The sequence below is a fragment of the Taudactylus pleione genome, unplaced genomic scaffold (assembly GCF_031769625.1).
Source record: "Taudactylus pleione unplaced genomic scaffold, aTauple2 ptg000036l, whole genome shotgun sequence".
Lineage (NCBI taxonomy): Eukaryota > Metazoa > Chordata > Amphibia > Anura > Myobatrachidae > Taudactylus > Taudactylus pleione.
This window is the reverse complement of record NW_028284438.1, coordinates 1,438,641-1,463,863: the sequence shown is the minus strand read 5'-3', so window position 1 is coordinate 1,463,863 and position 25,223 is coordinate 1,438,641. Positions and strand designations below refer to the sequence as shown.

Below are 25,223 nucleotides of genomic sequence, written 5' to 3'. Positions count from 1 at the left end.
CTTTACAACAAGATAATTTACTTAAAGCATATCATATGCTTAATGTGTATTGTACAATTTTACCATATATTCATGCAGCATACATAGGGTCACATCTATTCTAAACATATGTTTCTTCCAATCTGCACATGCAATTGTGTATTTTATTCAGAGGCACTTTTTGTCTGCTTATGGTACTCTACATGAGGGCCCATATGAGGGCAAGAGCCAGCGCAACTAATAATTACCATTAGGTAAACCCAGGTAACAATGGTCAGAGGGCACCTAAACCATTGAATGAGTGACACTGAAGGCCTGATTCAGATCCGCACACATTTGCCATCACAGTTGAGATTTCTCATGGAATGCAATTGCAAAAATATGCTAATGACCTACTAGCCATCCAGGTCTAAGAGGCCCACTGAAAGCATCTCACATCTACTGTTCACGCACAAAACTGGAAACATTGTAAACATCGAACACAGATCCAGTGGCCAACATCCTTCGGAGTAACTCTAAGTTGTCAGAGACATAGCGGGTCTCCAGACTCAGAGGGCTCTCCTGCTGTGAGCAAGAATGCAGTGGCTAATTTATGTTTGTGCTGAAAATAGTGTTTAACCGATCTGACACCTGCATTTTTCTAACACTTTTCACTTTTGTTTCCTAACACTGCTTAGTAAATAGACCCCATAATCTCTTACCAGACTTCTATGTAGAGTGGGGAGACATTACAATTTCAGTGAGTGGTGTGTGTAGAAGAGATGTATAGTGAGTTTTATAATGTACTGGGGGCATTGTAATTGTTCATAATCTGAACTTGGGCCACCACTCTAATTATCAAAATATGACCTGGAGGGCACTGTAATGTTGCATAGTATAAACTGGGGCAATGTAATGTGTCACAATATGGACTGGATCCACAATAGTGTGGCATAATATGAACTTGAGGCACCGTGGAGTGGAATGATATGAACTGTGGGCACTACAGTGTAGTATAAGATTAACTGGTGTACTACAGCATTGCATAATATGTGCTGGTAATATTATATGTAATAATAAAACCTGAATGAAACATGTAGCATAATGTGTACTGGCAGCAATTAAGTGTGACGTATGGTGAACTTTGTGAAATATAGCATGATATGAACTGAACTTGGGCAGTGTGTGGTATAATGTTAGCTAGGGCACTACTATGTTGCATAAAAATAAGTAGGGTACTAATAGTGGGCATAAAATTAATTAGGGCACTACTATGGGGCATAAAATGCTGTGGAATGGTGTCTCACTAGAAGCAATGGGGCAGGGTCCCTTTTAAAATGCTGCCCTGGGGCCCACAAAGCTCTGACCAGGGGCGTATCTACCCATTGGCGAGGATGGTACTCACCAGGGGGCACCGGCCGAGGGGGAGCAACATCCGTCAGCGCCACCCACAGCCAAGGGGTAGAATCAGGCTGGGTCTGCCAGGACTGGAGTCCCAGCTCCCAGGTATGCCCCTGGCTCCTACCTGGGGCAAGTGTTTAGGCAAGGTAGCCGCTGCACTTGCCGGCGGATTCCTGGTGCAAGCAATTAATTAATAAAGTTGTTTTTTTTACACAAGGCGCACGTGAGATCTTTATGCCATGTGCGCAAAATTGCTGCACTCTCTGAGGAGACTGCCTGTCACAGCCACAGCCTGTAGAGATAAGTGTCTGTGTGGGCTGTGGAGGGGTGGCAGAAGGGAGATGGCTGGGGACACAGAAGAGGGCTAGCTGGGGCACAGAGGGGCAATGGTTTCAGACACAGAAGAGGCATGGCTGGGGACATGGAAGAGGAATGGCTGGGGACACAGAAGAGAAATGGCTGGAGACACAGAAGAGAAATGGCTGGGCACAAAAGGGGAAAAGCTTGGACACAGAAGAGGAATGGCTTGGACACAGAAGAGGAATGGCTGGAGACACAGAAGGGGAATGGTTGGGGACACAGAAAAGGAATGGCTGGAGACACAGAAGAGGAATGGCTGGAGACACAGAAGGGGAATGGTTGGGGACACAGAATAGGGATGGCTTTGGACACAGAAGAGGAATGGCTGGGGCACAAAAGGGGAAAGGCTTGGACACAGAAGAGGAATGGCTTGGACACAGAAGGGGAATGGTTGGGGACACAGAATAGGGATGGCTGGAGACACAGAAGAGGGATGACTGTGGACAAAGAAAGGGGGTAGCTGGGGAGAATATAATCATTCAGAAAATATGGAGGGAGAGGGGCGCCAGTCCTTTACTATACCAGGGGTGCTCAGACCCCTAGATACACCCCTGGTTCTGGCTATGCCCCTGAAAACAGAGTACTTAATTGCTCTGCTTACAGTCACATTGGGCTGTTAAATATAGTTAAACTAAATTAACACTTTTATTTTTCTTTAGTTTTAATTCTACATGGGAAATGTGACTTAGTGTTTATTGATAGCACTGTCCACACACAGACTTTTTATATATGTGACACATTAATAATGTACTTTGTCATGTTCAAATTGTGTACTGTATCATTAACTCTGTTAAGTCACATCTTCAGGCATAAACCAGGTTCAAATATTACTGTTTTCTTCTGGCATTTACCCAATACATACACTACTGTTTTCTGCTGGCATAAAACTGGCACATATGTTGCCTTTGCAGAGCTAAATGTGTTTTGAGATTCTTCCAGCTTTCCAAGCTGAGCTAAATGTGTCTTTTTTCACATTTGTATTTGGTGCAACAAGTGTTCAACTTTATAAAACCTTCATGATATCTTTCAAGTAGGTCCCTTTTAAAATAATTATTCAAAATCTGCATCATAGTCTATATTTCTGAATTTTATTTATTCTTTTCTATCTATGTTTTTCAGGCATTACTAGATACGCAAAAATTATTGCGCACTCAGGTTGCAAATTTCACCTTTAATCTTGGATTTTCAGGGAAGTTTTATCACACAGGTAAGAATTTTAATACAATGAATATTAACTATTGTAATCACTGATTACTGTACATCACATAGAAAATGTGGGGGGAAAATATGCCATTTGGTATAAATACAAAGTTAATACAGCTTAAATACCAAAAAATATGCCATTTGGTATAAATACACAGTAAATATAGCTTAAATACTGTTAATATACAGTACTGTGCAAAAGTTTTAAGCAGGTGTGAAAAAAATGCGGCAAAGTAAGAATGCTTTCAAAAATAGAAGTGTTAATAGTATATTTTTATCAATTAACAAAAATTCAAATTGAAAGAACAGAAGAGAAATCTAAATCAAATAATTTTTGGTGTGAACACCCTTTTCCTTCTTAACAGCATCAATTCTTTAATTCTTCAAATTACGCTTGCACAAGGAACTCGGCAGAGAAGTTGTTCCAAACATCTTGGAGAACTAACCACAGATCTTCTATGGATGTAAGCTTGCTGATATCCTTCTGTCTCTTCAAGTAATCCCAGACAAACTCAATAATGTTGAGATCAGGGCTCTGTAGGGGCCATATCATCACTTCCAAGACTCCTTGTTCACATTGAAGATAATCCTTTATGACATTGGCTATATATTTGGGTTATTGTCCTACTGCAGAATAAATGTGGTGCCAATCAGACACCTCCCTGAAGGTATTGCATGATGGATAAGTATCTGTCTGTATTTCTCAGCATTAAGGTCACCATTAATACTGACCAAATCCCCAACTCCATTTGCTGAAATGCAGCCCCAAACTTGCAAGGTACCTCCATCATGATTCAGTGTTGCCTGCAGACACTCATTATTGTACCACTCTCCAGCCCTTCGGTGAACAAACTGCCTTCTGTTACAGCCAAATATTTAACATTTTGACTCAACAGTCCAGAGAACATGCTGTCATTTATCTGCACAGCAGTTCCTATGTTTTCATGCATAGTTGAGTCAGTTGGCCTTGTTTCCACATTGAAGGTATGACTTTTGGCCGCAATTCTTTCATGAAGACCACTTCTGGACAGACTTCTCCAAACAGTAGATGGGTGTACCGGGGTCTCATTGGTTTCTGCCAGTTCTGAGCCAAAGGGCTGGAAAGCGGTACAATATTGAGTGTCTGCAGGCAACAGTGAAGCATGGTGGAGGTTCCTTGCAAGTTTGGGGCTGCATTTCAGCAAATGGAGTTGGGGATTTGGTCAGGATTAATAGTGTCCTCAATACTGAGAAATACAGGCAGGTACTTATTCATCATGCAATACCATCAAGGAGGCATCTGATTTGCTCCAAAATTATTCTGCAGCAGGACAACGACCCCAAACATACAGCCAATGTCATTAAGGACTATCTTCAATATAAAGAAGAACAAGGAATCCTGGAAGTGATGATATGGCCCCCACAGAGCCCTGATCTCAACATCATTGAGTCTGTCTGGGATTATATGAAGAGATAGTAGGATTTGAGCAAGCCTATAACCATAGAAGATCTGTGGTTAGTTTTCCAAGATGTTTGGAACAACCTCCCTGCCGAGTTCCTTCAAAAATCTGTGTGCAAGTGTACCTAGAAGAATTGATGCTGATTTGAAGGCAAAGGGTGGTCACACCAAATATTGATTTGATTTAGATTTATCTTCTGTTTAATCACTTTGCATTTTGTTAATTGATAAAAATAAACTATTAACACTTCCATTTTGAAAACATTCTTTCTTTGCAGCATTTTTTCCACACCTCCCTAAAACATTTGCACAGTACTATAGGTGTCCCCCATTAATTAACATTCTCTCTCCCCGCAAGTGGCAGGGCAATTCATAATTGCTCCGGCGCGGAGACAGCTGATCCAAAGATCAGCTGTCCCCCGCAAATGTCTTCACCGCTACTTTAGTAATTTTTTTTTATAAATATAAAATATACATAAAATATATTTTTTTAATGCCATTTGTTTCCAGTTTAATGTGAAAGTAGCATGATTATTACTCTAGCCCAGACTCCTTTATGTAGATCTTATCAACCTTTTCTGACATTTGCCTGGTAAAAGAAGTTTTGGTTCAAATCTTTCTACAATTAGCTGAACTGACTTAATCTGTGTTAATAATGTTACATAGTTTTCCCATAGAAACTATGAAGATTATTGTGGAATGTTCGGTTCTCCATAAAAGAATGCTCACTTTTTACAGATTATTTTTTATACCACAATATATTGATACACATCATCCATGGTTTAAAATAGTTTACCCATGACTGTTTTCATGCTTGCTGTTCTATAATTTGATGTTTTTTGTTCATGCTCTCAATAATTAAATGAATAAATGTCTTATTATTACAGAACTTAGTTATTTTAACACACTTGGGTGCATGCCATCTATATTTCTGACAGAGAGTAGTGTTATGTGGTGGTTTCAATGAAAAATAATGCAATACCATATTACAATAAGTAGGCATGTAAGCTCTTTGCTAAATGATAAATGCATTAAGTGATTGATTGTTATGTTTATTAAATGTGGATTGTGTATGTGGTCTTATTTGGTGGTTCTAACTCCTAATGGAAAATCTGATTTTTGATCATTAATTTAACCCTAACAAATAAAGCCAAAAATAAATGGTTTGGTCTTATTTATACATGCAAAGACAAGTATGTTTGTTAGGCATTCAATAACGGATAAGTCAATAGAGCAAAAGTGTGCAGTCAATAATACTAAATGCCCATTAAAATTTAACTGTGTACCTGATTGCCTTGATTACAGGGATTGTAAGTAATATTGTCATATAAATCTACACCCGAAGCACTATAATGACCAAAGTGTATAGCCTAACAGTAAATGCACCAATTGCCTTATTCAATAATCTATATTTACTGCAAAGTTAAATAAATTCCTTCATTGTGGTCTCTTGTAGTTTAAAGTACTGTACAGTGAGACCCATTGTCTTTCTGATAAGTTATGTTATCATTGACAAGCCAAAATCACAATACATAAAGTAACATGAAAGAGCAAAAGAAAAAAAGTTTGTTTTTTTTAAATATATTTTCTACCACAATATCATACAACTTTAATTAGAGCATGGGTAATATGTGTCCATGCTCATCATTGTACATAATTTATTTTAGAAAAAGACTATGCTGACAATAATATGATAAAAATAGTGGATATTGATGTTTGTTTGGGATTTGGTCAGTTCAAAACTTTCAATAAAGCTTAGTTCAGTTTGTGAATGTAGGTGGTTATGCCACATTAGTTTGAGTCATAATAACTATCAATATCCTTTAATCTTTCAATGACATATAACTCATAATATGATATCACTTTGATGCTTATGGAACTTGATAGTACAACTGAGGATGTAACATCATTTTACTTTGAATATAAACAGACTACAGTAGAGGGAATAACTCAGGAAAACAAATTAACTGCTTTTTATTAATGAATTGTCTAAAGCTAGGATGAAACAATAAATGAACCTGCACTGTACATGCAAATATCAGCTTCATAGAGACTGTGATAAGGAATGATTTATCACCTTCGTACTTTATTTTTAGATTCAGCTAAGAAAACTTCATAAATTAAAATCGCTGAACAAATGTAAATATTACATATACATTATTCATGCTAGCACTTAAAAATGTTTTCTTATCTTTAACTTTTATTTAAAGATTATTTTTAATTTTTTTACTACAACGGAGTTTTATTTTTCTGTGTGTAAAACGGAGGTGGCCAGAAAGAAGTCTGAAGAAAAAACGAATGATGTTGTGATAAAAATCACAAAACAAAGAAAATGGTCTATTATGGTGGTTTTATCATGGCATTTTAATGCAAAACACAATTACATTTTGCTAGTGTTTTCTAAACAAAACTTAATTATAGTCTGTGAAATAGCATGTTTGAAAGGTACTCAGAAATTATATACCCAAGATTTATTACTTCATAAAATAATAGCTGTGATAATGAACTCACTTCTTGTGAACACAGATACTAAATGGAAGCTATTTATTTCATTTAGAAGGAGTTTTTCCTATCTGTTATGTTTGAAACAATTTTACTTTGAAAAAGGTAATCATAAAGGAATAACTGCCCATTGAACAACACACAAACAATTACATATTAAGAATAATAATAAAAAAAACTCATAAAAGAGATGACCATTTAATAAAAATACTCTAACAAGATCACATGCATTATAAACCTATTGTGTCCACCCCTACACCCAATGGTGACATCCATTTAATTGGCTGAACCAATACTCACCTTGAACTGAAATAAAGGGAAAACATTAGAAACACAGCTGCACACTACATAGCCCCACCACCTCACCTCCCCCCTTACACCACCCTGCTACACTCACACACCCCCACCACCATAAGACCCCCACAATCACCACTCCTACACACCGCCCAGATACCCCAGCCGCCCACACTTATCAACCAACGCCAGACACATAGCCCAGCCACCTTGAACCCAGACACACCCCTATCCGAACACCACATCGACACACAATCCTTCAACATCCCCCACATCTCCATACACCAACCATGTCAACACCCCCTACACACGACACACAGCCACATTTCTCTCCCCCGGATCGTATCCACATTGTTCCCTCTCCCCCCCTCCCCGCTCACACAGCCACCCTTATTTTCACCTTCACCATTCCACCTGTACTAGCAACGACAACCATCCTCACCCCCAATGCATGCCTCCATATGTTCACTGCGGACACAGACAATGCTGCTACCACACACACAAATCCCTTCACGTATTCAGCCCATTTGCCACTCGACCCGCAGGCACCATGCCCCCCACAACATCAAGTCCCACAAACAACACCATACATATGCCTACCACTCACCCGCTGATGACTCCATATTTCCACCGTGGACACAATTGCAGCCCCACCACCATACGCGTACACCACATCATGAGACCAGCCACATCGCCTCTTGACACTTAGCCCAACCATTCCCCCACATGCCACCCGGACATTTCCCATTCCCCCAGCAACCGCTTCGTTTACTACTGTCAACCACCTTTCCCTGATTGGCCATCCTCCCCAGCACTACAAGATGTCAGCCCCGCACCCCCATCCAGCCTCTCAAACACACACCACTCCTCCCTACCCCTCCCACATATACATTACAGTAACCATCTCACCCACCCACCTACACAGATAAAAGACATACTTCCACTACACATCAGTAACCTCCTTGAAGAAGGCCATTAGCCGAAATGCGTTGGTGACAGAGCCACTACACACAGCCACTGCTGCACACCTATCACCAAGACCGGATTAGCCACTCTCCTACCCCTGATCCAGAGCCCTCTGCCTGCGTGCCTGCATGCACCCTGGCATGCCTGCACGGGAGCCTGTCTGGTCCAGGGAGCCACCAGCACCTTTAGCGAGCGGCATCCCCACCCTGGGACCACAGCACTCCTGGCCACTGTCCTGCCCACACGTGCCCTTACCCAGCCAATCGGGTACCTGACTGGTCCAGAGAGCTGCCAGCACCTCCAGCGAGTGGCATCCCCACCCTGGGACCACAGCACTCCCGGCCTCCCACCTGCCATTGCGGCCACTCCATCTGACCCGCAGCGCTCACCACATGCACTCGGCACCAGCTACAAGCCGAATGGCCAGCAGACCCCACTCTGGGTCCAGCTGCACCACCGGTCTAGGCACCCCCGGTCTGGACCCAAACACCACCTAGTGCCACAAGAAAGAACATTGCACCCACAGTCAACTCCACACCAGGAGCAGCCACAAACAACACTTTCAAGAGCACACACCCATTTATGGGCAGCAACTACAGCCTCCAGGCAACCAGAATCCTACTTACCTGTACAAGACTGTCTCACAGCCACCCTTCACACCCGAAATGCAACGCCACCGGTAGGTAAATGCGGACGACGCCATCCCACCCACACCCCCAGGGACTTCCACCACACCACCGCCGGGATCCTAAGACTGTCGACCATAGGTCCAGCAGGGAAGACGTGCTGGTCCTGAACTGCATGGTAAGGAGTCCCCTGAAAGGGTCTACTCACCTTCCCCATGAGCAAGCCACCCTCATCCACCTCCCTACCCCCGGGTCTTATTCCCAAGCAGCAATGTGTCTACTTATTAAAATATTTGACCCTGCACCTCAGCATCAGTCTCTCATTTCAACATTACACTGAACACAAACCACCATCTCCCTACCCCACATAACCAGAGAGTTCACCTTACCCATCCTGTATACAGTTCATCTCTCAGGTAGGAATCGGTACTCCCACCTCAGGTGCAGCACTCTCTCCCACACCCCCCCCCACCACCCTCGACCCCCCACACTTCAGTTGTACACCCATACCAACACACTCACCGACCCCCCCACACAACTCCCCATCTTACTTTTACCACCACCACCATTCCTTTTCTCCCCTTTCCCCCTCACCTCTTCCTCATCCACTTACCCCCCTGCCCCCATACTTTCCCCACCCCATCAGACATACCACATGAGCGCGGTTCACCTACAATTAACTAGAGGCACACACCTAATGATTTAAATAAACAAATGTTTTTATATCTTAAAAAAAAATTTGAAAATCTAAAAATTGGAAATTGAAAAGACATGTTTCATGAAATCACTAATACATGATGTGCACGAACCCCCTGTGTTTTAGTTTGAGCAAAACCACCCTCAAAAGTTGTAGTTTTGGCAAAACCACTCAAGGGTTTTGGTCTAGATTCGGTTTTGGTTTTGGATTTCTTTAAAATTGATAAGCACAGCTAAAATCATATAATTTAGACCTGTTTAAATGCAATCCTAATGGTTGTTTTATTCAGGAGTAATTTACTGTATTGCATCTAAACGTGCATTTTCCTGTACAAAAGACATTCCATTGTGGGCCAATGCTCAATCTCTTGCAACTCTGAATATGTTTAAAGATCAAGGAGTATGTATACTAAATGCTGATTTTTGAGTCAATTTTTATGTCAATTTTAATCAACTGAATTTGACTCAAAATTGACTGTATAAATCACTGGCCAAGTCTCTCAATTTATTTACATTCTATTTTTAAATCAATTTCAAATTCGAATGTGATGTGGGTAGATTTTCAAGAATTTAAAGATGGTCGATTTGGATTGTGCAATTCAAAATCACCTACAAAATCCCCTACAAAATCGACAAACGCTTCCTTATGTACTCCTATTGGACAAAACGTACCACATGCACTGTAAGCAACAGACACTCATTATAAATACCCTGGCACACACCCAAGCAAATTGAAAGGGAGTGTTGTTGTTAGAGAGGATGGAGGAGTGTTTAGCAGTAGAGTGGGGATTTGATATAGGTGCTTAAAAAGTGATTTCTGAAAGTTTTGTCCTGTCAATTTCTGTATCTTATTTTTTTGTCTAGTCTAATTCTCTTTTTTTATCTTTGTCAGTGTTTCTGTGGAGGATGTATGTATAATTTTATTTTTGAAATTTTTATGGGTAAAAATCAAATAGTTTAACAATATACACCTGAAATAGTTGATGATAAGTGCAGCCCTAATCTTCCTTCCAATTTCTGTGTTTATAGAATCACTCGGTAACCAAACCCCAGCCTGCTCACTGTCTATTGCATAATCTGGGGGGGGGGAGCAGTTGATTTAACGCCAGATTATGCATTAGACAGTGGCATAGCACATTATCAGACACTGTGGCTGATTTCTATGATAATATGCCACCTGATTTAGAAATATTTCTGAACCTAGATTTTAATAGCCCAAAGGTGTATTCTGTTACAGATCTAGTGGCTATATGTGCCTCATTTTACTTATGCTCTACAGGAGTCTGTGTCTGCGTCAATGAGTCAGAAGACAAGAGTCTAAATCACCTGTTGGAAAAAAAACAAAAAATATTTTAACAAATTCAATTAGCTGATTAGTTAACATATCCAGGTAACTTATACAGCAACCATCCCTCTGGCATTTGTTCTGCCTCAAATTTGGCTGAGGATGTAGGCATCATGACATGAACCAGGATAGCAAGTTACAACACTCATTATATTTTGTTTTGCATCACAGACCACCTGCACATTCATGGAATATGCATGATGACAACTGATGTATAGGTGGGCAGTATTCCTGGGTGGTCTCATCTCTATGTGTGCGCAATCTATAGCTCCCAGGAGATTGGCATGTCTGAGAGACTATAGAAACCCTAACTTCATGCCACTGTGACTCCTGACTGGGAAAGCAGATGTTGGTGCTGCAGCCATAACTTGGGTCAGGTGGTGGTTAAAAGTAGGCTGAGAAATTTCCAGCAATTTCCCAGACACTGACTGACAGGAGCCAGTGGCAAAAAAATTCAGAGCACACATCAATTTGTACAGGCCTGATAAGGCACATGACCATGCAGTGGCAGGCTCAAGCTTGACATGCTCACACAGTATCATTGGGTTGGATTGTGTAAGGCAAAACATCTGTATGACCTCACCAGCAGACAATGCATAGAGGTTAAAATTACCTCTGAGGTACCTCAATAAGCTGCTGTTGTTCCTCTAATTCTGCCTCCTGGGTCTCTTCAGTCAGGTGGTGATTGCACACCGCAGGAAAGTGAACATCATCCCATAGCCTTGTATTGCCACAGTGCACCACATCCTTTTATGGGCATCATAATTAAGTTCCTACCAATATAATGGTGTTTAGAAGCTAAAATCACCTGCTTTTTAATAATCTATTTGGGGATTTCTCTGTCGGTTTTGTAGTTGATTCTTGTTAATTTCCAAACTGACTGTTACTAAATGAGGGGATCCTGTAGCGGGATATGTGAAAGTACCAATATTTGGTCAATGGTTGATTTTGCCTTTAGTAAATCCCTGATTAGCAAAATTGACTTAAATCACTTATACAGAAAATACACAAAAAGCAAAAATGTTAATTTACCTCAATTATATTAATGGGAAAAAACACTGTGGTCCTTTGCTAATCGAAAACTGCCAGCAGTTAGCATTAACACTACAGTATTACCCGTGGATTCTGCCCGCTCCACTCTTCTGGAGTCTAGATAGTGCATTTTCCAGCACCACACTTCCCAATCTTACACTTGTCTGTATTCTCCCCCAGAGAGAGGCTGTAAAAAGCTGGCAAGTATGATACAGGCCAAAATTTCCTACACAGAAAAAAATCTATTAGGTGTCTTTAATATATTGTTGTGAAAATTCCTAGTCCTAATATATATCTAGATTTTTTTTAAATGTATTGATTATTATATATGTAGGAGTTTTACTTAAACCTCTATACAAATATTGCAGAGCAAAAAGGAGGGAAAGAGAGTTGCTTAGTCAGTGAACTGACTAATCAACTCTTTTGTATTCCTTTTTGCTCTGTAAACTGTGATACAGAGCAAGCCAAGAAATACAGTACTGTATATTTATACCCCTTTTACACCAAAATCCCGGGTCCGACCCTGGAATTTGAACACTGGTCAATCCCGGGTCGAACTCGGCTTTAGACCCCGTTTACACTGCAACTCGACCCGGGTTATTCCTGGGTTTGCCACATTTAGACTGAACCCGGGTGATCTCTGCTTTTCCCTGCTTTTCCCTATAGATGTCATTAAAAATGGTCTTTTTTAAGGGCTGACAAAGGTGAGGTCACAAAAGGCAACAAAAGAGAGGGGTGGGGACTGCTTACAGCATTGCAGCAATGATGGCAGACAGAGCACATGTGTGGCTCTGGTGCAGGCTGCAGTTCTGACTGTGGCAGGCTATGTATCAGCCTGTGATATATGCATTTTGTGGCAATTGGTCAGGCTGTGGTGCAGGCTGTGTGCAGGAGGTTAGGCAGGCAAGTGATAGCTGCGTGTGTGTCTCTCTGCAGGGCACTGACAAATGACATAATCTGCCAGCTCCCCAGAAGCTCCAATCAACAAATAGCAGAATGTAGCTGGGTCAAATAATCCAGGTAGCACCCGTTCACACTGTCGCATGACCCGGGAACAACCTGTTTTCAACCCTGCTCTCAACCCAAGTAAGATTGCCGGGTAAATCGTCCCGGGTTATTTTTCTGGGAGTCGTTCACACAGAGCCTCGACCTGAATCGACCCGGCAATAACCCGGGTTATTCGGTTGGTGTAAAAGGGATATAAATCACACTGGTGTAGATGAAGGTTTCTAATCCCTGGTGCAATGTCTGAACTAGCCCACCAAACCTTTGAAAAAATTCAGCATAGTCACTTTAGTAAATGTTGGAAACTTTCTTTTTAGAATTATTTGCGTGGATGCTATGCCATGTTACTATACAGTGCTTGTGTTTTAAGAAGCCTTATACAGTATGTTTTTCTATTTGCTTCTGTGACTGCAAAAATAGAGAAAAATGAATTAGCCCTGGCCATGTGTAGCATATTGAGACCACAGAGTAACAACAATACCCATAAGACCCAAATCAGTGTTGCTACACCACTGGTTGTTCCTAAACTTACTTAGATGAAACAAAATTATTACCCTAACACATTATTACAGTTGTCACATTTCATAAACTGTCTATAGCCTGAGAGCCACAGGATAAGTTAAACGGACATAATAACTAATAAAACCAATAACTATAAATAATGACAATAGACACAGTTGTGGGAATTTAAATAAGGTCACAAATTTTATTGAATTTGATATATATTAATAAAGGTGGCCCAAAAAGTAAAAAACTCAGCTCTAGTCCCAAAATGTACAATACTTCACTAGCAATGAGGTGGGGGGACTGGGACTGTACACTCCTGATGCAAATTGAGCTGTGAAGGCCCCTCTCTATTAGCCTAGCACTACTGAGTCCCCAACCTTAATGGAGAAGCCCAGGCTCTATCTTTGGGCAGAAACAGGTCACCCATAGCACCATAGCTTCCACTTGCACCTCCTATTGGCTGCTGAGAAGAAATTCTCTCCCACCAAAACTGCGTTTGACTTATTGCATCCCACCACCCAGTGACCTTACAAATCTACTCTCAATACTGAAAATGACCATCCCTTTGTTGCTAAGATGCATTTCATTTGCCCTGAGAGATCTGGGTTCATTGTAACAGATCTGGGTGCCACGCCACTAAACCTCCCAAGCTGTAAACTACTTACTGACAGAATGATAAGTATTGACCCATGAAGAGAAGCCCACTTTGCCCATATCCATCCATTCACTGAGGACCAACTTGATCACATTCCATTTACCCAGTTTGTTACCCCCAGCATTAATGATTAAACACTCAGGGGTCCCCTATTTGGCAATGGACACCTCAACTAGCCAACTTATGCCTTCCCATCTAAGACCTCGGACACTTATCCAAATCACCTGACAGCCACTCTGTAACATAGTCACTTTCTTAACCAAGACCAGATCTTTAAGGCATTCTGGGGAACATTTGTAATGGATACATCCTGACATGTAAATGATAATTTTCTTAACCACATCCATACCCACACAAGAACAACATATATCACATATAAAAGTGGGAACCAGGGAAGGAAAGGGAGGGAGCGAGCCCAAAAGGAAGGGCAACTCAGATGAAGATAAAACCTATATAAAAAAACCTTAGGGATAATCAGCTAGTCTGGCTCCATATATGTGAAAAAACATCAGGGCAAATCTCTTCACACCCCCTACAATAGTGGGCCTGCTTCAGAGTTGTACACAGGTCACACAGCAGCAGTATTCTTGGATGCAGCTACTGGCCTTGGCACTCCCAGGAAATGGAGGCCAACACGTACCTATTTTCTTTAATGCTGGTCATCACCCTCCCTTCCCTGCCCCCAAATGGCCACAGCATGTCAATCAAGCTGCATCTAAGGGGGCACTGCGACCATCATCGCAGACACAGATTTGCACATAAGCAATATCGATCCTTTGCATGTACAGATCACTAAACATTAGAGATGTACAGATGAGTCCCCATACATCTAGCCTCCTTGCATGTTAAACAGCCCTTCTAATTGCTCCATGCCATCTAGTGACTCTGTAGCACCGAGTGTCTTTTCGTGCAAATTTTTACCTTTAAATGTGTCTTATTCACACAGTGAAGCAAATAGCTAGCACCAGCAGCTTCCTTCTGATCAAAATTATATGTGGCATGCCTATGTTCTCTGTGCGTCTGTGGGTGTATCTGCATGCGAAATGCTACATTACAGTGTTACAGCCGCTGACACAGTAATGTAGCATATCACATTCAGATACACCCGCAGTCGTACACAGAATATAGGCACTCTGCATATCATTTTACTCAGCAGAAGCTGTTTATGCTAGCTATTCGCATCACTGTCTGAATAAGATGCATTTGTAGGTAAAAAGTTGCATGAAAGATTCTTAGCGCTACCGAGGCACACCGAGTTATGTGTGGTGCGACTTGTAGTGCAGGGAGGATAGATGTTTGTGAACACATCTGTATTTAAACCAACGGGTTTGTGTACGACTTTGAATCAGGCCCAGTGGGCACAGTGGCATCACCGGGTTTGGTGACACCCAGTGCACACACTATGTCCCCCCACATGGCAAAAACGGGGGCGTGGACAATAATTAGGGACTTGGTCTTGGGGAATCCCCAAATGCGTCACTCGGGGAGCATCCCCAGACATGCTGGGCTGCCCCTGGAGAATAGTGCCTGCTGCACTCTCAGCTCCTCCTCTGTGACAGGAGCCAAGTGCTGGAGGAGAATGTCACACTGCAGCACCAGATCCTGTCACTGAGGAGGAGCCAGGAATTTTGGTGTCACCCCCTCCGAGGGTGACACCCGGTGAAGCCCACACCCCCTGCACCCCATAGTGATACCACTGAGTGGGCAGTAACCAAAGTCCTGGATTAACCCTGCAGAGATTTTATTCCTGTCTTAATCTATGCCTTACAGTGAATGTATTTTGTACTTGCTGACTTCTACCAGCCAAGGGCCTTAATGGCCGAAACTGGAACTTCTGCCTCTGCTGCACACGTAGCTGCTTCACTGCTAATAAGAGAACCACCGCTTAAATACTGCTGTCAACTGCAATTTAGTAAGAGAAGTGCCATCAGCATAAGATAGCAAATGCTTGCTATTTTAAGGACACATACTCAGATTGCTTTGCACTAGAGATACCGGCAGATGTCAACTAAAGCCCGGGCATGTACAGTGATCCACTTACCAAACTAATACGCAATCCTAAATGCTCTGAAAAAGCTATTGAGAATACTTGCCAAAACAACATTGTTTCAGGCTTAAAAGCAACACTGGGCAAGCAGTTAATCAAGTCCTTCAACAGTCCCTGCTTTATGGGATGCCTCTTACATATTTTCATTAACTTTTTATTACCTAGCCTAGTCCCTCATGACCTCATGAATTAAAAATAATGCTTTTGTATGGTCTTTACTACAAAAGAGCTTAGAAAATAAGAAATATTTACAAGTGGCATTACAGTCGACACCCTAGACCAACCTCGTTTCTAACTTTCCCAAACAAAAGCGGTCAAGCTTTGCTTGCTAGTATGACCTGCAAATAAATTTGAAGAAATTGCTCCCAGTCTCTCCAGGCTGCTAAATAGGACTGCCACGTGGACAGAGCAGGAGCCAAGGCAGCTAATCCCTCTAAACCATCTTGAGTATCTTCTAGAGACAAAAGGGACAATTTAAACTCTGAAGCCTCACTTGATGTGCAAGCACTCTAAATTTCATCCATTGAAAACACAAAAGTGCAACAGCGATACAATTGTATACTCTTGAGACATCTTTAGTCTGAAAAAATATATTAATGTCTAAACATTTGAAAACTAGGTGACACAAAAATGCAAAGTCAAGGGTGATTGAGCCTTCTGAATATTGATAGCCTCAACCGATCCAGGGTTATTGCATGAGTACACAGTGTTCTGAATAAGTTATTTTGCTCAAAGTTTCATTGACAACAGCAATAGCTTTGCTGTCAATCCTGCAAAAGGCCATGTCTGAGGCCAGAGCTCAGCACCCCATTTGGGTATGCACCAAAATCCACAGAAGTTGATGCATCTGTAAACAGCTGCAAAAGAGGGCTGGCCACGGGTGGACCAGTCCAAATCCTAGAATACCTAAGCTTGTGGTGCAGTACAGTAAATCTAGCAGTGACTCTTTCTAGTTTCCTACAAAACAACTTCCCTATCAGTATCACCCTACATGAAAAATAACTTAAGCCCAAAAGAGATTGTACCTCCTGAAGCTCAACCTAAATTGCCAGCAAGCAACCATCAATCTGAGTGATTAACAACCTTCAGCCATGTCTATGTCAGTGCCCAAGTAAAAATGTCAAGGAACAGGTCTCTCTGTCTTATCATGAGCAATGGGCAAGCCCAAAACCCTAAACAAAACTTGCTGCAAATCACACTATCTTGAGGATCTACCACCAGAAAATCATCCAAGTAGTGAGCGACCCCAGTGTGACCCATGTCTGCCTGAATACATAATTGGAGAAAGGTACTTAACCTCTCATAAAAAGCCCAGGAAATTGCACAGCCCATGGAAAAACAGTAATCTACAAAATAGTGTCCTTTAATTTGACAACCCATCAATCTAATAGATGCCAGATGTAAAGTCAACAGGCAAAAAGTTGATTCAATATTGACCTTAGCCATCAGGGAGCCTGGGCCAAAACTCCTACTGTAGCTAAAGACAATGCATCATCATCATCAAAAGACTGATAAACAACACTTCAAATCTGAGGATCTGTGGCCTCATTAACTGAATGCTCTGTTAGATAGTATAGATTATGGAATAATCAAAAATTACCTTGCGTCTGCTTTGGTTTGATGCCTAATGGAGAGATGCATACATTTTGTATAGGAGAATTGGTGACTGGCCCTACCTTCCCACCCAAATTAAGCTCAACATCTAACTTAGCTTGTACCACCTTGGTAAAGTCTGTGGTGGAATGAAGACTGTATAAAGCTATGGCAACCACTGGACATGAAACAGGAACTGTAAAATCTACTGTAAAACCTCCTCTCAGAAGTTCAGCACTGGTCATATTAGGGTACCACCCCAAACATCTGGCCAAATGAAGAAATACAGGGAAAGGGAACTTCCCCAACTCATTTGCAGGGCTCAGCTCTCGAGGGAAAATGAAAATTGCCCCTGTCACAGTGTGAGCTATTGAACCAAAGCTGTATAGGAAAGATTTCTGGACTGCACACCCTGAATATATATATATATATATATAAATATATATATATATATATATATATATATTGGGAGGTGCTACCTGATGAGACTAATTGCAGGCACAGAAACAGACAAATCTCAGGTGCACAACTCCAAATTATTGATAATATATAAATGCAATAAAATTTTGCAAGCAATAGAGGTTTTTAGCATAATCATGGCAAAGGTTATGGGCCTACCCACCATATCCAGGTAACCTCTCTTAGGGTAGGTCCCTAACATACTATGGTTCAAATCCAGAGCGCAGGACCCCCCCAAACTGGCCCAGCTAAGCTGCCCCAGGGCACCGCCATAGTAAGAAAAGTGCAGTGTAAAGATATAGTTAAGGGCAGCCGCAGCTGCATATAAAGAATGAAAATTAAAAAGTGAAGTACATGTATATTAAACAAACAGTGAAGCATTAAAATGTTATAAAAGAAAAATGTGTTTTAATGCGGTGCCCTGAAACAGATCAACCAAAGCAATCCAGGGGGACCCACGCCCTAAGAATGAACCAAAGTTGCACTACAGTATATAACTTGTAGGACTTACCTAGAATTGTGCCTAATAGAGTGTGCATATACATTACCAGACTCCATGCTTTTAAACCAAAAAGGAAGGGTGCTAATCCAGACTGAGGGTGCTTCCTTTCCCCTTTCCCTCAGATGTGCAATAAAGCACATTAATGGAGTATATGGGAAAGATTCCTGGACTGCACACCCTGAATATATATATATATATATATATATGTAATGGGATGTGCTACCTAATGAGACTAATTGCAGGCACAGAAACAGACAAATCTCAGGTGCACAACTCCAAATTATTAATAATATATAAATGCAATAAAATTTTGCAATCAATAGAGGTTTTTAGCATAATCATGGCCAAGGTTATGGGCCTACCCACCATATCCAGGTAACATCTTTAGGGTAGGTCCCTAACATACTAGGGTTCAAATCCAGAGCACAGGACCCCCCAAACTGGCCCAGCTAAGCTGCCCCAGGGCACCGCCATAGTAAGAAAAGTGCAGTGTAAAGAGATACAGGCATTATAACACATTTTAACGCTTCACTGTTTGTTTAATATACATGTACTTCACTTTTTTATTTTCATTCTTTATATGCAGCTGTTGCTGCTCTTAACTATCTCTTTACACTGCACTTTTCTTACTATTGCGGTGCCCTGGGGCAACTTAGCTTAGAAGCTTTTCTACCTGCAGAGCTCCTAAAATGCATTTCCAAGAGCCTCATACTCTTGCATGGCCTACTTGGGGAGTCTGGTGAAGCACTACTATTAGTAGATAAAAAGTTAGCATAATGCATGTAATCATAAGAGGCACCATACTCATGAACACCAGAAGGTCCCACTACTTCCTCCACTGCTCTTTGATTACACTCACCTGAATCTGGCATTAAGCAGAGTGGGAAGAGACAAAAGGGGAAGAGAGCCTCTGCTGGCAAAGAGTATAGTGGAGTAGGAGAAGATGGGGCTGTGGGTCAGGCTCTACTGAGAGGCAGGTATCTCCCTCACTGAATCATAATCCTCCGAATCAAGAGAATGGCCTCTGAGGGGAACATTGGCAGTGTCCTAATCCTTATCCTGCCCATGCTGCAGGGATTAAAATATGGGTTGATGGAAATAATAAGTTAGCTGAAGGAACGGTAATGAGGGTGCCTGGGCTGCAGGGGGTGCTGGCAGGTACAAATTTGTCAACAACTGTGCTAAAGCCTGAGAATATAATGGGGCATAAGGTGTATGGGCCATAGACACACACTGTGTAATGTCCCTGGCTGCAGCAATAGGCTGAGGAGCACCCTATGCAGTGGAGGACACTAAAATAGCAGTGGGGGCATGGCCAAAATTGACACCATTACAGTGTTAAAAGTTGCATTTGTGACCTTGTTCAGAGCCCACCCAGATAGGGGTCACAGCAGAGGATCCAAAGACAACCATATCTGGATGACCAGGGATGGCCCATGTAGAAGTGGTGTGGCTGCAACTATCAGTATAGGGGCATGGCCTCCAGCCAGACACCCCATGAGTGGGATCTGGGAAGACTTACAAGCCAGCCTCTTACAAGACCTCAGGCCTGCATGGACAGACATTTGACAATTTGACATCCATGGACATAGGAAGCTGGAGAGTGGTAGAACATGGCACCTGACTGAGGAAGGGGATGATAAAGGATGGGAAAAATCTGAAAGGCAGCTGGGAATGGGGGCAGAGTGCTGCTGGTGGGACATAACAACAATGCAGATCAGAAAAAAAAGGATGGAAAGGGAGAGAAAGTAAACAAAATTTTTTTTTACAGAAATGAAATAAACATTGAAAGAGAAAAGAGCAAAGAAAATCAAGGAATAATAAGGAGAATAAAAAAGAAATGAGAAGCAGCAGAGAAAAAAGAATTAATGAAAAGAGAAATCAATAAGCTTTATGACAGGACAAAAAAACTGCACAGGATACAGATGTGTCCACATACATTTCACTTCCTTGCATGTTAAACAGCCCTTCTAGTCGCGCCATGCTGTGGCATGACTCGGTAGCGCCAAGCAAGTTTTAATGTGACTTTTTACATGCAAATGTGTCTTATTCACAAAGTGATGTGAATAGGATGCACAAGCAGCTTCTGCTGATTAAAATGATATGTGACATGCCTATATTCTGTGTGCAGGTGTGGGTGTATCTTCATGTGAAATGCAACGTTGCAGTGTCAGTGGCTGTGAAACTGTAATGTAGAATTTTGCATGCAGATACACCCACATTCGCAAACAGAATATAGACATGCCACATCATTTTAATCAGCAGAAGCTGCGTGTGTGCGTCCTATTCATGTCACTTTGCAAATAAGATGCATTTGTAGGTAAAAAGTTGCATGAAAAGTCACTTTGCGCTACCGAGTCACATGGTGCTCACACGTAATGTTTAACGCGACTTGTAGCGCACAAAGGTAAGATGTATGTGGACACAACTGTACCTAGGCTTCCAGATTCCTGAAGAAAAGAGGAACTACAGTATGTGAATTTGACCCTCCCTTCTTTAAGCTCCTAATACCCTCCATGCCCTGTGTTATGACCAGGCTAACTGGTCCACTACAACTGTTGATAAACTGTTTGAACTTAAACAACCTAAAAACCACCTATCGGATCCGAGACTATCAATTTATGTAGCATTAGGCTTATACAGATTTCAGCTTCCTTGTAGGTTGTAAATGGACAGTGTGTTACTGTACTTGTCCTTTTACTAGGATATACAGAAATTGTATTACTTTTGTAGAATGAAGCTCCTGTTGACATTTTTTGGGCCAAACTAAAATTTTTAAAAAGATCTAGGTACCTTGACTGAGGAGCTTTTATGCCCTGAATTTAATTTTGTAATTAACCTGGCATAGTGAAGTGTTGTTTCTGGTGATCTGGTTACTCCACCTGCAGTACATCTACACAATACTGTGTACTTCTCAGAACACAGTGTTAAACTCTTGTACGTTCTTTTAATATACTGTATGTACTTTATTCACAAAGTAATGTTCCTATTAGTTATCTACTGTATATGTGAATTGTTTATTGTTTGTGATCTTTATTCACCTACTTAAAATAAAAAAATACATAAAAAAACTTTCTTGGACCCTTTTAGCCACTTTTTTATTTTTCTGTGTTTTAAATTAAAATACATTTAGGCCATATTAATTGTGTTTAGCATTTTGTCATAGAGCACATTTTAAAAGAAGTTACTATTTCTCTGTTCAGAATTTTTTATACCACGTACTGTATATTTGGACAATCTATAAAAATAGATTCTGGTAAAACAGTGTTTTTCATTTTAATGTACAACATTATCAGGCTATATCTAATTGTTTTCCAATCTGTATGATCGTGAACAAACTTGTTAGATGTGATTAATTTTTTAAATATATATTTTATTAAAGGTTCAATTGAGGAGGATAAAGGAGATGACCTTTTGTTGTCCTCAGTGCATGAATTTTGGTGGTTCCCTCACATGTGGAGTCATATGCAGCCTCATCTTTTTAATAATGAGTCCTCTTTGGTGGAACAAATGATTTTAAACATGGAGTTTGCGCAGGTAAGTTCAACAAATATAGATTGCATTACACGTGTGCCCAAAGTTATTTAAGGTTTGTTATGATGTAACCAACATTTTCTATATTACAAGTGTGACCCCTGACAACAAATCAAGCTAATGAAGTACAGTAGATCATTTTTATTGAATGGTAATATACCAGCTTAAATGTGTACTTGTTTTTAGTATATTAAAATGTTTCCTATATGAATAGTGATTAGAATATAACTCGATTTTCCCGTCCTATTTCACAGCAATTAATCTTGAAAGTTTTACAATTTAAATTAACACAAATAATTTTAATATAAATAGTTAAAGCTGGGTACACCCAGACTGATCTTGTGGTTTAGGTTGAGCACCGTGGGGGTAATTTAGAGTTGCATGCAAGTCTATTTTGTAGATGGATGTGAGTTTTAGCACTGTGTATGCTCCATAGCTAAGCACACGCATCTACAGACGATTCTTAGTTTTATGTATCTCAGTCATATCTCAGTTACAGCTCAGCTTATGTATGAGACAACGGTGTAGCAATGGGGCGTTTGCACGTCGGCTAAGTTTAGTGAAAGGGCATGTAGTGAGAATAGTGTTCTATGTAAAGGGCTGGTGCAAATGCACAATGATAATTATGACAGCTATTTAAACAAGCATGATTATATACAGGCTGTGCAATGGCATAGATGCATGCAACTTGCCATATGTCCACAATTAATTCTATGCAAGCAGTACGAGTGTAATTGCAGCTGATTTGCATACAACTCTACAATATATCAGCCTCTGAATTTGACCATACACGTTGATTGATAAAGTGTACATATTGGCCATTTTGCATTTAGCCTATGTGACTAGATCCCACAAGGTCTATACACACTGGCTTTAAATGGACAAATTTACTGATATTACAAGCAATATCATTTGTGTGACCAGCTTGAAGGTGTCTTCATTACCAATCAATATTAGTTAAAATAAAAATCTTCATTTACAATCTGCAACATTCATCTCTAAAGGTGGGTATTTACTATACAAATTTCTGTCAGATATCTGTCCAATCTGGCTGGTTGTAATGAAAACCTGGTAATGTATTGGAGCAAATGACAGTCCATCATATGGTTTTAAACTCTGAAAAAAAAGGATAAAAAAAATTGTTCAAATTAGTTAAATTTGTGTGTTTTAACCAATTTGTCTGAACAACCATTTTTGTCATTTGCTCCCATACATTACCAGGTTTTCATTACAACCAGCCAGATTGGACAGATATCTGACAGAAAATTGTATAGTGGATGGCCAGCTTAACCCTGTGTTTTATCACTGAACTCTGTGATATTAATGATTCTTATTAAATGGGTTGATTTGGGACTAGAAGGAATTAATACTTCCATAAAGTTGCAGGAATGGCATGGTTCTAGTTATCATAATTAAGAGATCACTTAAGTTTGGAGTAAAGTGAAAAAATGAAAGTACAAAGTAATGTTTATTGATAGGCAATTTAATTTTGGATAAACTTCAAAACTGAATAAAACTTTGTAGGAGAATAGTTTATTATATGCTGATAAAATATGATATAGTCTAAATATAATTGCTCTCACTTTGTAAGAGAAAACATTAAGCTTCATTTGTCCAAAACCATTTTTTTACCAAAGGTGCACTGTGAATTAAAGTTATGATTTCAGTTAAAAGATAAGTTATTCAGCTGATGAGTGCACATTTACTGTCTCCAACTATTCATTGTAAGAAGATCTTTGTGTTTTGATTTCATCATTCAATTATAAATATGTTTTGATTACTTTAAAATAGATATCCATATTCTTCTAGATACAATGTATTTCTAATTACAGTACATGTCTAGTGCAGATGCTATTTTCATGCTGTTAAGACAATTTAGCAATCTTTGCAGTTGCTTTTTTCCTTTTGCTGATAAGAAAGGTGCCATTGTGCTGAATAGATCTCACCTATTCCTGCTTTTTGTGCCCTTCTTTAATTGATGAATAGAATATGCCCTACATAATATGCTAATTATTCAAATTTATATCTATGTAAATTTAGTATAATCCACTGAATCATTATATCTATTTAAGAGCGTACAAAGAAATCCTATTGAGCTTTTGGTGCATTCATTACCTTTTAAATAACTATGTTTGAAGTATTGGGCAGGGCTCAAAAGTAATTACAGTGCTTTGCAATTTAATATCTAAAGCTGATTAGAATCCAGAACAATCCCACTTGGTTGTTCTGCATTTCAAATATGTAGTCTGCATTTGAAGGTTATAAATCTTTGAAATTACATTATGAAGCACATTGCTTAAGCCAAGAGTGCTATAAAAATACCTAATCAATTAGGAATTAAATTGTATTCGGCTTTCAGAAAATGCACTGGTTCCAGGGAGTTCTAATTACGTGACAATGGCAGCCCTGTAATTTCTGTTAGTCAAACACACTTTTATACTGCACTAGGCAACAGTTCACATATTCTCCCATGTTACAATTTCTCACTGCTTTATGCATATGCTCCATCTTGTTATTTCAGATTGTCAATCATTTCTAGATAAATAGGATCTAGATGGAAGCATGCAAAGGGGCAAAGGCACATCTGAGATTATGGGCTCTATATATTATGTAAAAAAAAGTCTTACTGTATATCAGGCAAAAATGGATGTTTTTCGCTGGAGATAGAGCTTCTAACTGTCAGAGACTACAACCCAGGGCCATAACTAGGGTAGGGGGCGCTGTTTGGGCCTGTCAATTTTCCTGTTTATTACCATTGTCACTTGTAGGTTCCTCTTCTTTTATCCCCAGCATCTCCTGGCCTCCACTATCTCTTCCCTGGTCCTTCCCCATGTGGCCATGGCCCTTTTTCATGTGCATTATCTTATGTCCCTATTTAAAAAATGGGGGGGGTGCCAATGCTCTCTATGGCACAGGGCACCAAAAAGTCTAGTTACGGCTCTGCTACAATCATCGTGCAATCCCATTAGCAACTCCTGACGGGAAAGAGATTTGCCTGGTTTATCCAGTGAAAGCTTCCCCATGCAAATCAAGAGCTCTCAGGATGGTGATAGCAGAGTATCTTCATAGAATTCATACAATTTTTATTTAAATAATGCCA

The 25,223-nt window shown here is 40.4% G+C and overlaps 1 protein-coding gene across 3 annotated transcripts in view; it reads left to right on the top strand.

Annotated features, from left to right (window-relative positions):
* Nucleotides 1-25,223, top strand: part of LOC148538790 (N-heparan sulfate sulfotransferase 4-like) — a 392,388-nt gene that overhangs the window by 135,283 nt on the left and 231,882 nt on the right. For all 3 annotated transcript variants that reach the window (XM_088452212.1, XM_088452213.1, XM_088452215.1), the window contains exons 3-4: nt 2,839-2,926; nt 21,972-22,126. In XM_088452212.1, the coding sequence (XP_088308338.1) occupies nt 2,839-2,926; nt 21,972-22,126 (243 nt within the window). The remainder of the gene's footprint in view (nt 1-2,838; nt 2,927-21,971; nt 22,127-25,223) is intronic.